At 43.0% G+C, this 15,811-nt stretch overlaps 1 protein-coding gene across 2 annotated transcripts in view; it reads left to right on the forward strand.

Annotated features, from left to right (window-relative positions):
• Nucleotides 1-15,811, forward strand: part of TBC1D15 (TBC1 domain family member 15) — an 80,428-nt gene that overhangs the window by 51,097 nt on the left and 13,520 nt on the right. For both annotated transcript variants that reach the window (XM_019493688.2, XM_014595871.3), the window contains 3 exons: nucleotides 6,403-6,503; nucleotides 7,674-7,773; nucleotides 8,138-8,235. In XM_019493688.2, coding sequence (XP_019349233.1) covers nucleotides 6,403-6,503; nucleotides 7,674-7,773; nucleotides 8,138-8,235 — 299 coding nt within the window. The remainder of the gene's footprint in view (nucleotides 1-6,402; nucleotides 6,504-7,673; nucleotides 7,774-8,137; nucleotides 8,236-15,811) is intronic.

The raw sequence follows: 15,811 nt of genomic DNA on the forward strand, positions 1-15,811 counted from the left end.
AATGCTGACTTGCCTTTAGCTGTGTCTCTGCCCTTGCCTGCCTTGAGCTACTGTTGAAGTATTAAGCTAATATTGAGCTACTATTTGAAGCAGCTGATGTATCATTTACACAGTTTGACTGTTATATCCATTCTTAAAAGCCTGATGCTATTGCTGTAATTAAAAATACAAAACCTACTATCATGGCTGTAATTTAAACTTCATTTTAGCAGGTTGAACCAACTCTTGTCAAATATGCAAGTTTTTGTGAACATTACTAAACTTGTATGTTAAGGGATGCATTAAACAATGGTCTGCACCATCCAGGTTGCTGCTTTTGGTTTATGCATCTGTGGAGTGAGAACTTACTTGAATATGTCTGAGAAGACTCATTTTATCTTTTGGGTGTTTTAGTGATGTTCCTCATTAATGACGTTCTGTATTTCTTAAGATATCTAAAATGGGGCTGTATGTACCAGAAAATTACAATATTGTGTTGTTCCATGGTAGTTTACCACATTTGTCTCACGTGACCTTTTACCTTTCCACCCCACAGAAGGCAGAGTCATAATGTGTATTTTGACACCTTAGAACAGATAGGTAGGATCTGAAATGTGGTACTGGGAGGCTGCCAACAATAAAATCCTTCCTAGAAATAGGATGTATATGATGGACCTTTAAAGTTCTGGCATCTTTTACAGTATTGGGGATGACTGGCTTGTGTGCACATAATTTGAAAATATAAAAGAATGTGTATAGCAAGTTGCCTAGTCTTATTTGCAGCTGCTGGAAGAGACTGTGACTCCTATGAACAGTAATTCTGTGAAACTAAAACTCTGCTAGCAAGGCTTGTTTGCTGGTGCTCTATCCCTTTGCTGCCATTAGACAGGTCCTCTTCCTTTCCTGGAATGCTTTTGTTGAGGAAAAGGAGTAGGTGAGGCTGAAGTGTTTATAGCAGCTACTGAGAGAAAAAAAGAAACCCCATCCACATAAATATTAGTAGTAGGCTAGTGAAAGATGCTATACTCTACAAGTGGCTTGGGATTCTGTATTGCCTCCAACCACTGCAGTAAGCGGTATTTGTTTGCCAGGACTTTCCTTTTCCTCTGGATGTTAGTTAATTGGCTGTTTCTACTTGTTGCCTTACATTTTTCCCCAGTCTTCTCATTGAAAAAAGGATACTGGGACTCAAGAGGGATCTCTTCTATAAAACCTTGAGGGAAGGCAATGTTTTGAATCTCTAGCAAGGGTGCAGGGTGGTACCTGACAGCATTTGTCTTTTTTCCTCAAATCCAAGTTGTTCTTATGCAGTACTTTCCTTTACATCTGGAGACAACAAATACTGATAGGGAGGAAAAACAAAAACTGACTGAGGACTCTTCAGGGATTATGATGTGTTTTACTTGCTATTAGTACGTAGTGTCAGGTCTAATTGAAATAAAATATGGTGTACAGGTTTCCCTCGCTTTATGCGGGTTCTGTATGTGTGAATTCGCTCTTATGAGATGGTCCTTTTTATACCAAAAATTCATTATATGTGAGGTAAATTCACTCTTATGCGATCAGTGTGTTGGAAGCCTGCAGTCAGCTGCTGTGTGTAGTGCATTGTGGGAGTGATGCGCACCAAAATATAATCTCCTGTGTGGATCTGTGTTCCTCGCTCGTTGTCTGAGACGCATGTTTCTGTAGTTGTCATCCCCATTATGGTAATATTTACCACCACCCTGTGCCTTGTGTCTACTGTCTGCTGTTGGTGAGTACCAAAATTATCTTGTAAAAGTGGTAGAAATGGGTCTGGGAGTCAGTACAGTCAAGGTCTTGGAACATATCCCTATTTGTTACATTGTAAAGCAGGTTCCCTTTATGTGAATACATGTTATGCACCGTTTTCCAGGAATGCATGTACAGCATAGAGCAAGGGAAACATGTACATCTTTTGAAATACTTTAAAAAAAATCTTCTTTAAATTATTTGTTTTTATTGTAACATGTTTTGACTACTTCTGTTTTACAGACAGGGGAAGAATCACAGAACACTAGGGCAGGAAGGGACCTCAGGGGAGGTCATGTAGTCCAACCCCCTGCTCCAAGCAGGACCATTGAAGAAAAATGAAAGCAGTCTATATCTTGCATAATTGTATCCTTCCAAGGATTCTTAATTTCTGTTTTAGACTGTTTGTTTCTCAGGCCACAGACATGTACAGACATTGTTTCCTGCAGGAGAGTTGCTTCTCTCCCAGGAGAAATCACAAGTGTTAGAGGTGTTCAGGTTCTTTCTTCCAGAGCAAAAAGGGGTGCTCCAGAAGAAAAATAACTGGGAATAACCTGAGTTGAATCCTGGGAGAGTATGTCCTAGGTGAGCAAAAGTCTACACATTCTTTTCTGAGAAAAGTCACAATGTAGTTCTCCATCATCCTAAGGTGCTTTGGAGAACTGGGAGCCACATATGTGCATTCCAGTCATCCAGGACAACTCTCCCAGGTTTGTTTTCTTGAGAGTTAGTTTCAAACAAAACAGCAAAGAGTCTGCAGTACAGATGCTGGGCAGCCAGGGGACCCTAGAGCATGCAGCCCAGCAGTAAGCTTTGCAGGCTCTTTTTTTTTTCCAGAGAATGTAGGCAGGGATTGTTAGGGTCAGGGAATCTTTTATTAGACCAACTCATATAGTTGGAAAAAATCTTCTTTGCAAGCTTTCGGGTACAAATACCCTTTGTCAGGCTGAGGAAGGATCTGTAGTTGGTCTGTGCTCTTCTGGATGGATTAGTAAAAAAACGCCAGAAGCCAGTATGCATGTGAGAGAGCCAGTCAGTGAAAATGTAAATTGAGATGGTTAATAGGTAAGAGAGAGGTGGGAGGGGGGGAAGAAGGATGGATATAGCTGGTAAATGGAAGAGAGGTTACCTGGGGAGTCAGATGTTAGGCAGGTTATAATGTGTCATAAATCCAATGTCTATATTTAGTTCATGATTTTTTGTATCCGGTAGGTTGATGAAATTAAGTTCATAGGCTCGTCTGTGAAAGGTGTCTTGTAAATTCTCTTTGAGGATTAGAACTGAGAGATTGGAGAGAGAGTGGTTTTCTTGTGAGAAGTGTGCCCCCACAAGTAATTTTGTATACTTGTCTTTGATAGTTTTTCTATGTGCGTTCAGCCTGGTATGCAGTTGTTGTTTGGTTTCTCCTACATATTTTCTGTTACAGCAGTTGGTGGACTGGATGAGCTGTATAACACTTCTGGAGGTGCAGGTATAAGATCTAGGAATGGTGATGGTTCTGTTGTGGGGTGTAGTTATTGTGGGGGTGGTGGAGATAGGTTGGCAGGTTTTACATTTCTTGTCATGGCATGGTTTGGATCCAGTTGGTGTGTTTTGGACTGTAGGAAGTTTGCTTCTGGTGATGAAGTTGTTACAGTTTAGTGCTTGTTTAAAGCCTAGAATGGGTAGTTCTGGAAAGATGTATTTAAGAATTGGGTCTTCTTCTAATATGGCTTGCAATTGTTTGAAATTTTCTATGTAGGTTCCAGGGAGGGGTGACATGTCATAACCAGTGGTGTGCGATTCATGGGGTTTTCCTTCTGCAGCAATTCTTTACACGGTTTCCCGGTGGCTTTTTCAAAAGTGCGATCTGTCTCTCTGCAGCAGTGTCCTTGTTGAATGAAAGCCCTCTGAGATTTGTGAGGTGATGATCATGGGTGTTCTTGGTGCAGATTCGGTGGTATCAGAAGGCTTGGCTGTATATTAAATGGCTTCAGAATTGTGTATACTTGAAGCTTTCTGTTTGTCCAGTAATGAAATAATATGCATTTATATCTATTTCCTGTTATAGTAGAATTCCTAAAGGCTGCAGATGATACTGAAGTCACTAGTGATTAGGCTGGATTTTTTTTTTTAACTTTTCCAGAAGATTTACACCTTCTGCTAGGTGACCGTGTCATTTAATGCTAAAAGTAGTGTCTTAGGTTGTTTATATAGATCAGGCTTGTGTTCAGAGTACAGACAATACTGAGGCACAGTAACCTTAATTTAAAGCCTCTGTCCTAAATAATTCTTCCTGGCCACACTCTTAGGTATATATTTACACTATATAACATGCATGCTTGAAGTGTAAATGTTACGTTTTGTAAAAGAGAGATTAGTCTTTGTGCTTGAACTAGTGGTGCCCAACTCATCTGCTCGTGCGGGCCAGATCCAGCATGCAGGATTGGCAGTGGGACGAACCATGGCAATTAACAGTGCTACTGCTCCACAGCTGGAAAATTTCCAGACCTTTGGGAACACTGATGACATGGGTCTGTGGGACTGTATCTTGATCGCTCCTAGCTTAGACAGATAGCATTAATGAGAACCATTCATGATTACAGTGCTGTGTAGAACCAAGTTTTTAATAAGCAACAGATATTTATTACATGATTCTAAAATCATAAATTCTGTGTATGGTCTTGAATGTATTTCAATAAATTTCTGAAAAATATGGGTTATAAAGTATATTCTTTAGTGACAGCTATAGATTTTAAATAAAGTAGTTTTAAAGCATGTACAATAGAAGACAAAATAAGTTATATTTTTTTTAACTTAATTTCATATGAAGATATTTCTGCTTTTCTAGGTGTGGGTCCAAATTCTGTAATTTTTTTAATAGAAGTTGAGTTGTTAAATAAAACTGAGAAGGTATTTGTCTTTCAGTGCATAACGAAATCATCTAATTGGGTATTTTATTACTATTATTAAAAGCAATTTTTGATGGTTTTAACATTAAAAAACAACTTTTCAGAAGGCTGTAAGTGTGGGGCTGCTCTGAAAAGTGATTGCAAAGGAGTCAACATTTTGTACAGACATCTGATATCCATATGTGTCTAAATAAATGATTATGGAAAGTGGTCCTTCATAGGTCTATTGAACTACTGTTGCTGCTAATTTTTTGGTTCCAGCTTCTTGAGTATTATTGGTACATTTTCCCCAACTCTTAGTGGCTCTTCAGTTGAATTCAGATGGAAAGAAAATATCAGACTTCCGTAAAAATCACCAAACACAAGTGGAAAATAGAGTTTCACCAGTTTAATTTGAGGCATAATTTGGCTCTCAGAACTTTTACTATGGATAATATTCAAGGAAAAATTTAATGTTTTCCAGATTTCAGGTTGAGCTTATAGGGTTGGTTAATTAGAGATGTTAATACAGTATAACCTCAAAAATCTAGATATCAAAAATCCAAAATTTTCGAAAATCCAGCACTTCTTAAGCTTCCCCCTTTGCTCCCCTGGATGCAGAGAGGGAAGCTTGTACTCAACGCCTATTGCCACCATCCACCACTCCGTGTCTATTATCTGTGTGCTGCCGCTGCTCCGGAACTGGCTGCCACTCCTCCCTGCCCCTCCGGATGTGGAGGGGGAAACTTGCATGTGGCGGCTGCCGCTGCCATCCACCACCGCACTCTATTACTTGTAATATGATTGGAGTGTTGTTGTAGCTATGATAGTCAAAGAAATACATGAGAGGCAAGGTGGTTTTTGGGTTGGGGTTGGTAATATATATATTTAGATCAGCTGTATAGTTGGGAGAGATTAGGGCTGCGCAAAGTTTCAGTCACTGATTTGATTCGACAACCGAATCTCCAATTCCATATCGAATCAGAAGACCCTTTAATCACTCTGAATTGAATTGGAACTCTCTGAATCAATTTGGAGAGATTCGGAAAGATTTGATGATTCGGACATAGATGCAGCTTTAAATGTCTTTTCTACATATACCTCAAGGTACCAGGTGGCTCGTGAATGCTGAGATGCTGGGGTGGATGGAGTGTTCCATGGCAGCACAGGGAGGGTACCCCGTGCACTCAGCAGTGGACCTGGAAGTGCACCAGAAGCACTTCCAGGCCACTTCCAGGTCCGCTGAGGAGTATGTGGGGACCCCCCTCCCCACCCACCCCAGCTCGGCGACTGGTGTCTCCTGGGTCTGATTCTCCAAATCGGCATTGAATATTCAGATTCGGCCGAATCAAATCAGAACGGTGATCCAAATCAACAAATGGAACCACTGTCCCTGATTCAGGCTGAATCTGAATTGAATACAGTCCGTTTCACACACCCCTAGGAGAGATGTTGGATGAGGCCATATCAAATCGGAACGGTGATCCAAATCAACAAATGGAACCACTGTCCCTGATTCAGGCTGAATCTGAATTGAATACAGTCCGTTTCACACACCCCTAGGCGAGATGTTGGATGAGGTTTTGGGCACAAATGAGCTTCTTCAGGCTTCTTACTTGCTACTAAATAATTGTAAAACAAAAAAAAAAGATATTCAGTCTAGCATCTTAAGAAACAAAGAAGCAGCATCAGTTATCACAAGAGTGTTTTTCCCACAGAAATTCACTATTGCCTATCTTGTAAGTTAACAAACCAGTTAAACTAAGTCAAATTCCTTTTTTAGGTTATGTTCAGGGAATGAGTGACTTGCTTTCGCCTGTCTTGTATGTCATGGAAAATGAAGTGGATGCCTTTTGGTGCTTTGTATCATACATGGATCAAATGGTAAAAAAAACAAAGCAAAGATTTTGTTTATTTTGAATTGTTCTTGCAGTGTTTATTTTGGCACATTCTAAAGTTAGAAGTAAAATATGTTATTTTATCTCTAATGCCTTAAATGCCTATATTTCCACTTGACATATACCCTGACTATAGGTTTTGAGCCATTTCCTCTCTAGTCTTCAGTAGAAAAAATGTTTCATATTTGCAAAGCAGAAAGAATCAGTTTTTATGTCAGTTTTTGATATCTGCCTGTAGAATAGCTCAGGACCACACGTCATATTTTGAACCCAGTATATAGAGTATGCCCATCTAAGTAAGTGGCACTTGTTCTTTTCTGTTGTTCTTAAACAAGAGATGGTCAAGTGTCAATTGCTAATAGCTGTACAATATATATGGCCTACAAGAAGTGCATTAATCCTATAACTGTTAAACTTCCCAGTCCTTTTTTCACCAGAAATGCTGCATATGTTAATTTACCTGTGCTCTGACAACAGACAAATCAGATTTTTGATTCTTCCTGTTTTCTCCTTTATTTTTCTGCCTATTAATTTGTTCTTCACACAGCCTCTGGTTACTTTGGGCTGTTTTCATGGCACAAAGCAAGCAAAGGGTTGCTATAACAAGCTGCCTAGAGATTTTCCTAACCTAAGAACAACTGTCAAGTAATGCAGAGCCAGCACAGCTCCCCATCAGCAGCTCTGCCTGCCTAAATTGCAGTTATGCTTAGGTGATGCCCATGTATCAGAATAGTCTTTTGAGATGACTTGAAGCTTAAAGCAGCTCTGAAGCTGATCTAACTTGGGCCCGTGGTCCAAACAAACCACCTGGCACTAGGATATAAACCAACTTTTTTTCAAATCTTTTTCCCCAGCTGGATTGAGCCCAGTGATACCACTGAATGTTTGGTCTGTAAAGCACAATTAAATGCAAATATCCTAGAACTTAAGAAATTAAGTGACCAGTTTTTACTTTAAGTTTCTAATTGAAGGTGTAAAATTTACCAATATGTTCTTAGTCCTTTCACTGTTTAGCATGTGGAACAGTTAAATGATCAGGTCTCCTTTTATCAGGGCAATGATTTTAAGATTTAAGTTCATCATAGTCTTGCAATTTTTATAGCTGTCTCTGACCTAGTGAAATATTTACCATTATCAATATTTTTTTTCTATTTAGCATCAGAATTTTGAGGAACAAATGCAGGGCATGAAGACACAGCTAATTCACCTGAGTACTTTGCTTCGCTTGCTAGACAGTGGGTTTTGCAATTACTTAGGTATGTGGATTAATTCAGACCATTTGTTAGTTTTTATAGATACATACATTGATACCCCAAAGAGCCCTAAAACACCATTCAAACATACTGTTGTTTATGCAGAACAGTGTTAGCCTATTCATTTGAAGTGGGTGTAGTCTTTTTGAAAGAAGCAAAATAGAAGTTTTTTAAGTCCCAGGCTGAAGAGCCCTTAGTGAGCTGTTTCGCATGCTGTTTTCCTGAACAGGCATTATTCATTCAAAACAAGCATAGTTGTTTTAAACATTGATGCTGTGATGATTTCCCTATAAGAGTCATAAGTTTTTCCTAATATTCTACCCAAGTTTGATTTTTCATAGAAGTTATTTTCTTTTTCCCTTTCTAGAATCTCAAGACTCAGGATACCTTTATTTTTGCTTCCGGTGGCTTCTGATCAGATTTAAAAGGGAATTTAGCTTTCAAGATATTCTTCGATTATGGGAGGTAAGAAACGTGGTACTGTCTTTCAGAAGAGAAGTTCTAGTTCTAGGGAGTTGATTGAAAGTCTAATCAAGGGCAGAGTAATAAAACAATTGGACAAATCTATTGTGATAAGGAAAAAGTAGCCCAGCTTCTATAAATATATATTATGTCTTTCTAACCTATTAGAAGACTGAAAGTTACAGTGTGTTCCTGGATAAAGGGGCTTTGATGGATATAATTTACTTGTTTTTTCAAAACTTTGGACAAGGTCCTTCAAAAAGACTCTTAAGAAATGTAAATAACCAGAGATGAAGAGGTAGTATTCTGTCAGGGATGAAAAACTGGTTAGTCCATAGGAAATGGAGCTAGAATAAATGTTTGTTTCTCAGAGTGGTGAGACGTGGATAGTAGGATGTTCTTGGGATTGGTATTGGGTTTACTACTTTCATAAATGATATGTAGCTTAAGTGGGCAGTTAGACAAGGACATTTTCTTTCAACAGAAAGCTCTCTGTCACAAGCCAATGATTTTGGTGCCTCGGCACAATGGAATTTTCCCGCCACATGAGAGCCTCTTGCACAGCAAAGGGTTTTTGATGCAACAGAATAACCCCGGTGTAAGAGAGTTCCCGCCATTTGAATGCAAATTTGTGTCCCGCTATTGGCCAGTTCTAAATTATTCCTATGTGGCGGCTAGTAATTGGCTTGCTAGCCGTTTAAAATTTCATGCGACTTCCGCCCAAGTCGGAGAACTTTGAGCACGCTGCAGAGTGCCTCTAAAGAGATCTGACTTGCGGCTGAGCTGATCGATAGACTGATCACCTATCGATTCTTCTCCCCGTCGCCGAGCGCAATCCTCGACATATCCTTTCCCCGCCGGCTTAATTTGTGGACGGATTAGCTGGCCTGAGCCTTGCCAGGTGGAGCAACTCACATAGTTGTTCAAACGACTGGACCATCTGCGTCGCGGCTACAAGCGGCGTAAGTAAAGTTTTTGCAGCCATTAAGCTTTGTCTGCCTCTCCATTCACCAGCCCGCCCAGCAAACGAGTAATTTCTAAAATCACCTCAAGTCGGCTCCGGCCGTCTGAGACATGGCGATGAGGATGGGATCTAAGGGCACGGTGATGGAGATGAACCTAATTGGGTGCTGCCCCTGGCGCACTGGGACCCGCTGTGTAGAGAATGCAAACAACCTATGGGCGCATATCGCTTACCACCAGGCGGTAGAAGGGGATGAAAGAAATATTGATGGCTACTTCTCTGTAAAGAGAGAAGAAGCAGTCGTAAAAGAATGGAGAACTAAGCTATCCCTTGGGGAGTTCGGATGCATAATGGGGAGCGACCGGGTCTATTATCGACCCCCGCAGGAAACATCAGCCATATCCCTAGCTGGGGTGAAGGCGCGGAAGGCAGAAAAGCTGACCCCCGCTCAGGAGTTCAGTCAATGTACTCGATACTTAAGGGAAGGAGGGGAACCTACCCCCGCGACTGGTTCAATTGTCTGGATTTGGTGCCTGGGTCGCGGGGCCATGAGCTCCTCGTTCAGCTTCGGGAGGATCTGGAAACTAAGGGCCGTCATGTGCCGAAATGGGGTCTAACTAAATGGAAGAAGGGAAAGATGATGAATGTGCTGTTCCGTACAGTAACAGGTCTACTAAGGGAGTACGCAAATTTGGAGGCTCAGATGCATACGGCGGGTAAGGAGTCACTGGAGCAGACAGCAAAAGGCTCCAGACCAATGCTTATCAATAGCGCCGGCCGTATGATGCCGCTAGCAGAAAACGGCGCTGAAAGAAGCGCGAGCCATCCGGGGAACCCGGAAAAGAGGGGCGGAGTTTCAGAAGACCCGGCAGGGATCCACTAATGACTCTGCCCCCTGAGGTGACGTCGTTCCCAACGGCCCCGCCTCTTTGCCACGGGGAGGGGGCAATGGAAGGAGGGATGTATCCAATACTCCCGCATGGGGAATTTAACTCTCTCTCTGCCGCAGCTCACCCGATAGCTGTGATGAAGCATATTGCGGATGAAGAAGGTACTACGCATACCACTGTTATCTCTCGCACACGCACCCGACCAGAAATTCAGGAACTTTGTAGAGTATCTAAAATAAAACCAGAAGAAACCATGGCCATGTGGTTAGGACAATTAATAGTGGAATTTGGATCTGACGCTTTAGACAAGGAAGAAGCGAGTGCCCTGACCCGACAAGCGGCATGGAGTGGAGGGCGTGCTACCGACTTGAATGTGGTCACGGACAGTGCCCACTGGCCCATCCTGCTCCCGGCGCTTGTAGTGGGACAGGTAACCCACAAATTTCACACCTGGCATGAGGGTCGCCCGCAGAAGGCCACCGCAGAGCAACTCCTCCTGGCCATAGTCGGGGTGTCATATCTTTCATGGAGTCTGAGAGCGAATCCAATGGTACTAACAGCAGTCCAACGCAAAGAGAGATGGGCTCATCGCCACCTATCGAACCCCGGGGCAATTCCAACGCCCCTGGAAGCTATAGATGCCTGCGTGGAGGTATACGGAGGAGCAAATGCTGTTACACTCCGACTCTTTTTGAACCCGATGGCGGGTCAACCAGTGGGAAATCTCTTAGGCCATCTCCCACGACTGCAGGCGCTCATGAAACAGAGTGAAGAAACTTCTGATGATATAAGAGACCGATCCTCAGCATACCCAGCCAAAACACTGAGACCCAGACATCAAGAGTTTACCCCCCGGCGAGAGCTATGGTGGTCACCTCCAAGAACCTCGAAGGAAAGAACCCTGAAGGAAAGGAATATGTTTGGTTTTCTTCTCGCCCGCTCCGGACTTACAAAGACTCAGTTGCGAGTTTTGGGAGAAAGGGCTCAGTGTTGTCTGGCCGAAGTATTAGGATTCAAATTCGAAGACCCACCAAAAAACGAATAATGGCCGTCGGCTCTGCCGGCGGCCTTCTCCAACTCAAACCTGACCCCACTGATCCTTGTCCATATGCCGAACTCACTGTTTACAACCCTACTGATCCGGATGACCAACAACAAGTATTCTTCCTTCTCGATACTGGAGCTCAAACCAATGTGATTACCTCAATGATACCTCACCAAAAGACCACCAAAACGATTAAGGTACAAGGGTTTAACGCTATTGCAGTCACCACAAAGGTCAAATTCTCAGTCCAAGGCCACCGATACCCCCTAGAGGCTGTCCTAGGGGGCATCAATATTTTAGGAATCCCGGGGATAAAAGCGCTTGACCTTAAAGAACAAGTGGTACAAGCATTACCCATTACTATCCCAGAACAGGATTGGCATCAACCAACGCTTCGTAACACCTCCATCTGGCGATATCGACCAATCCCAACCAAGGGTCCTTTAAAAAAGTCCCTTACTGACCTCCTGCGGCAACTCGAGCAACGAGGCTGTATTAAGACCGTAACTGCCAGCACCTACCTGTCATCAGGTTGGGAAGTTGTGAAACCTGGAAAGCCTAACGAAGCCCGGCTAGTCGTAGACTATAGAGAGGTTAACAAAAGATGTCAAGTATTTCAACAACCTAATCCTTCTACTCTGCCACAGTGTATGTTCGAGATGGCTCAATTCCAACAAAGTGAGTGGGTCGGAGTCACACTGGATCTAAAAAACATGTTCTTTTCCATCCCGATAACTGACCTGGAAGGAATACTAAATATGTGTATTGATGGCAGTATGTACAGGTGGACGGTTTGTCCACAAGGATATCGCAACGCTCCATCACTACCCACTGGTGCCATGAATAATACCCTAAAGAATTTTCAAGCCTCACACTCTCTTCCCCCAGAGGAGGAATTGAGAATCTGGAGTTATGTTGATGATATTGCCATCATGGGTCGTGATAGTTCCGTAGTTACTAGTATAGTCAACCAACTAGTCGCTCACCTTCAAAGTGAGGGATGGACGATCAACGAGGAAAAGTTATGCCTACATCCTGTAGATGACATCACGTTCCTTGGCACTCGATACATCGGTTCCATCCGCCACGGAATCTCGCATGATGGTCCTAACATCGATCCATTAAAAACATTCCTCCCTGTTAGTAAGAGGCACTTTCAACAGCTTTTGGGTCACTTGAACTGGTATCGGCATTATGTTGGACCCAGTGATTTGGCACTCCTCACCAAGTTGCAGCGACAGATCCGTAACAAATCCCAAAAGTCCACGCCCTGGACCAAAGGAGATCAGCGGAACCTGCTTCACCTGCTAGCCACAGTTAAAGATACACAGCTCCATGCCATCGATCTGGGTGAGTCACTAACCGTAACCCTTGGGTTCACCACAAGCCACGTGTGGGCTGTCGTGCATAACCCTCGCAATGAGCTAGTATACACGGCCCATAAGATGCTTCAAGCGGCATAACATCGATATGGAGCTGTAGGAAAAATCCTCCTAGCTGAACAGCTGGTGGAGCCATTAGCAAGGGGGCATGGGACGTTACGTGCTCCCGGTGCCACTTTGTTACCCTTGCTGGATGCGGAAAAAGTCGACCCACATTTTCAGGGGGAATCTAAGACCTGGAATATGCTAGTGCTTACTCACCATTACAACTGGCATTGCTGGAGGTTGGAAGACACGGCACCTGATCCAAGCCCAGAAGATGAGGAGAAGGCCCTACACTGTATGGAACTTCTGCCCTGGCATGGATGGCCTCAGATGGAACCTCCTGACATGGCGGAGCCTATGGGTACTATTGCAAGGCTTGTCATGACAAGAAAATATTCCAACCTGACCCAGATGATAATTCGTCCCAAAAATGTGAATTGTTAGGATTCCTCAAGGTACTGGAACATTGTCTGACCCATCATAATGACTCGCTCCCCGTTCCAATCATTGCAATTGATTCGCAATACATTTATAAAATTCTTACTGGTACAGCCTTTCCCTCTGAAAATTTGAATGATTGGCAAGACATCTGGAAAACGTTAACTAAATTTGCACGCCTCCCGTTGGTTAGGCACACTAAGTCCCACCGTCCGGATACTGATCCAGTACATGAGGTCATTGATAAGCTCTTAGAAGATCCACTCCGGACCGGCATAGTCTTGCCTATCACATCTACCTCCGGTCCTGAAGTAAATCCATTCCTCGCGTGGCTTCACGAAAATTGGGGTCACCCAGGACCACGGGCTTGCCATCAACGTTGGTGCTGAACCCTTATGGAGCCGGCCCCATACGGGTTTCGGCGCAATTGGGAAAAGGTAGCTCAGGCCTGTGAGAGATGTGCTAAAGAGAAGTGCCACAGAACCAAGCGTCAACTCGGAGCTTTCGATTCTTCACAGTTTCAGGCAGGAAAAGTTTGGCAGGTAGATCTGCTAGGACCCCTCCCAGGGTCTAAACCGCCAAATAAAGGATTAGTTGTTGTTGACTTGGGAACAAGACAGTTACAAGTTATTCCCTTACGAAAAAGCAATGCCACTGCTGTTATTTCTGCCTTAACTGCTGTATTTGCCACCTGGCAACCTCCTCATGAGATTCAGTCTGATGGGGGACTCCCTTTTAACTCTAACGCTCTAGACAAATTTGCTCGTCTTCACAATGTACCCTGGCATCTCCACCTGCCGTACCACCCACAGTCCAACGGCGTTGTGGAAAGACACATAGGCCTGTACAAAGAACAACTTCGCCTCAGAGGAGGAGGGACGTTTAAAAACTGGACTAAATTCAATCATGATGTTCTCATCTCACTGAACACTGCTAGACCGTTATGGGACGAAGCTAATGTCCAGAAACCCCCACCTTGGGAACCCAAGTTCCAGCCATATGAGTTAGTGTGGATCTCAATACCGCACCCCCATCAGTCTCATCCGCAAGTTCACAAGGAAACAGTTCAACAGTCGGGACAGTATCCTAATACCTATTCTGTCCAATTAGAAGAAAAGCCCGATCGTCCTCCTATTATCGTTCATCACAACTGGATGATTCGCCGCTTCGACATTCATCCAGTGTCCTTACAGTGAATCCAATTATGAGTCTCTTTTGTTTTGTTTTGTTGTTCTCTTTTCTTTACAGGTGTAACCTCAGCAAAGCGGTAATCTACAGCCGCTCGATTGTGAGATCCGTCGCGCACCAAACTACAGTTCACTCGAGTCAATAGAGTGATGGTTGTGAAGGAGACACTGAGACAGCGAATGTCCATCTGCTCAGGACTTGCTATGACACTGTTTTCTCTCATTTTATTAAGTATTTTAATTGACATTGTCTGTTATAGGAGAAGACGGACTGACTAATAAACGAGGGGAGTCCCAAGCAGATGTTCTCCAATCAGACGATGATCAATAGTTGTTGTTACATGTTCAAGTTATTATATTTTATAGTTTGTTAAGAAGACCGCTCTATAAAATTGTTTAAGTATAGATATATATATATTGGTTGTTAAAGCTTTGCCAGGTCAGTAAATCCTGAAACAAAGATGCCTTATGATGTGCTCATGTGTCTAAAATTCCAGCTGTGCCGTCGGCAAGGGGGCATGTCACAACCCAGTGATTTTGGTGCCTCGGCACGATGGAATTTTCCTGCCACATGAGAGCCTCTTGCACAGCAAAGGTTTTTTGTTGCAACAGAAAAACCCCGGTGCAAGAGAGTTCCCGCCATTTGAATGCAAATTTGTGTCCCACTATTGGCCAGTTCTAAATTATTCCTACGTGGCGGCTAGTAATTGGCTTGCTAGCCGTTTAAAATTTCATGCGACTTCCGCCCAAGTCGGAGAACTTTGAGCACGCTGCAGAGTGCCTCTAAAGAGATCTGACTTGTGGCTGAGCTGATCGATAGACTGATCACCTATTGATTCTTCTCCCCGTCGCCGAGCGCAATCCTCGACGTACCCTTTCCCTACCGGCTTAATTTGTGGACGGATTAGCTGGCCTGAGCCTTGCCAGGTGGAGCAACTCACATAGTTGTTCAAACGACCGGACCATCTGCGTCGCGGCTACAAGCGGCGTAAGTAAAGTTTTTGCAGCCATTAAGCTTTGTCTGCCTCTCCATTCACCAGCCCGCCCAGCAAACGAGTAATTTCTAAAATCACCTCGAGTCGGCTCCGGCCGTCCGAGACACTCTTCAAATTTAGTAAAAACTATCAAGAAGAGTATAGAATCTTTTGGAGGATCTTATCAGCTTAGGTTATTTGGCTGTACAATTCCAGAAGATCGCAACTAATAAAATGTAATACTTATTGAAAAGATGGAAATGCTTATGGAATCTGAATTAGTGGTATCTTGTTGGTTGAAGTGGCCTAGAAATCGGCCTGAAAAACAAGCACAAGTCTAAAAGCTTTAACACTGATCAAAGTAAATGAAAATCTTGGGTACATTATTTAAAAAGTGATAAATAATACAACAGCATTAAATGACAGGATGGATTTCCCTGCAAGGCTTTGTTCAACTCATTTTAAAAACTAGTAGGATATCTCCAGGGAAAATAAAATGGGAGATGAAAGAAAGGAGACTGGCATATAGCAGGACACTGCCTGTATCACGGTTAATTAGCCTGGAAAGGAAGGAAAGGTAGCTAGAGGTGTATACTGCTGCTATTAGAATGAAAAATGGCCTGACACTTGTACTTTGCCCTGTAAATGAAGAAA

Source organism: Alligator mississippiensis, chromosome 4, assembly GCF_030867095.1.
Source record: "Alligator mississippiensis isolate rAllMis1 chromosome 4, rAllMis1, whole genome shotgun sequence".
In the NCBI taxonomy this organism is placed as follows: domain Eukaryota; kingdom Metazoa; phylum Chordata; order Crocodylia; family Alligatoridae; genus Alligator; species Alligator mississippiensis.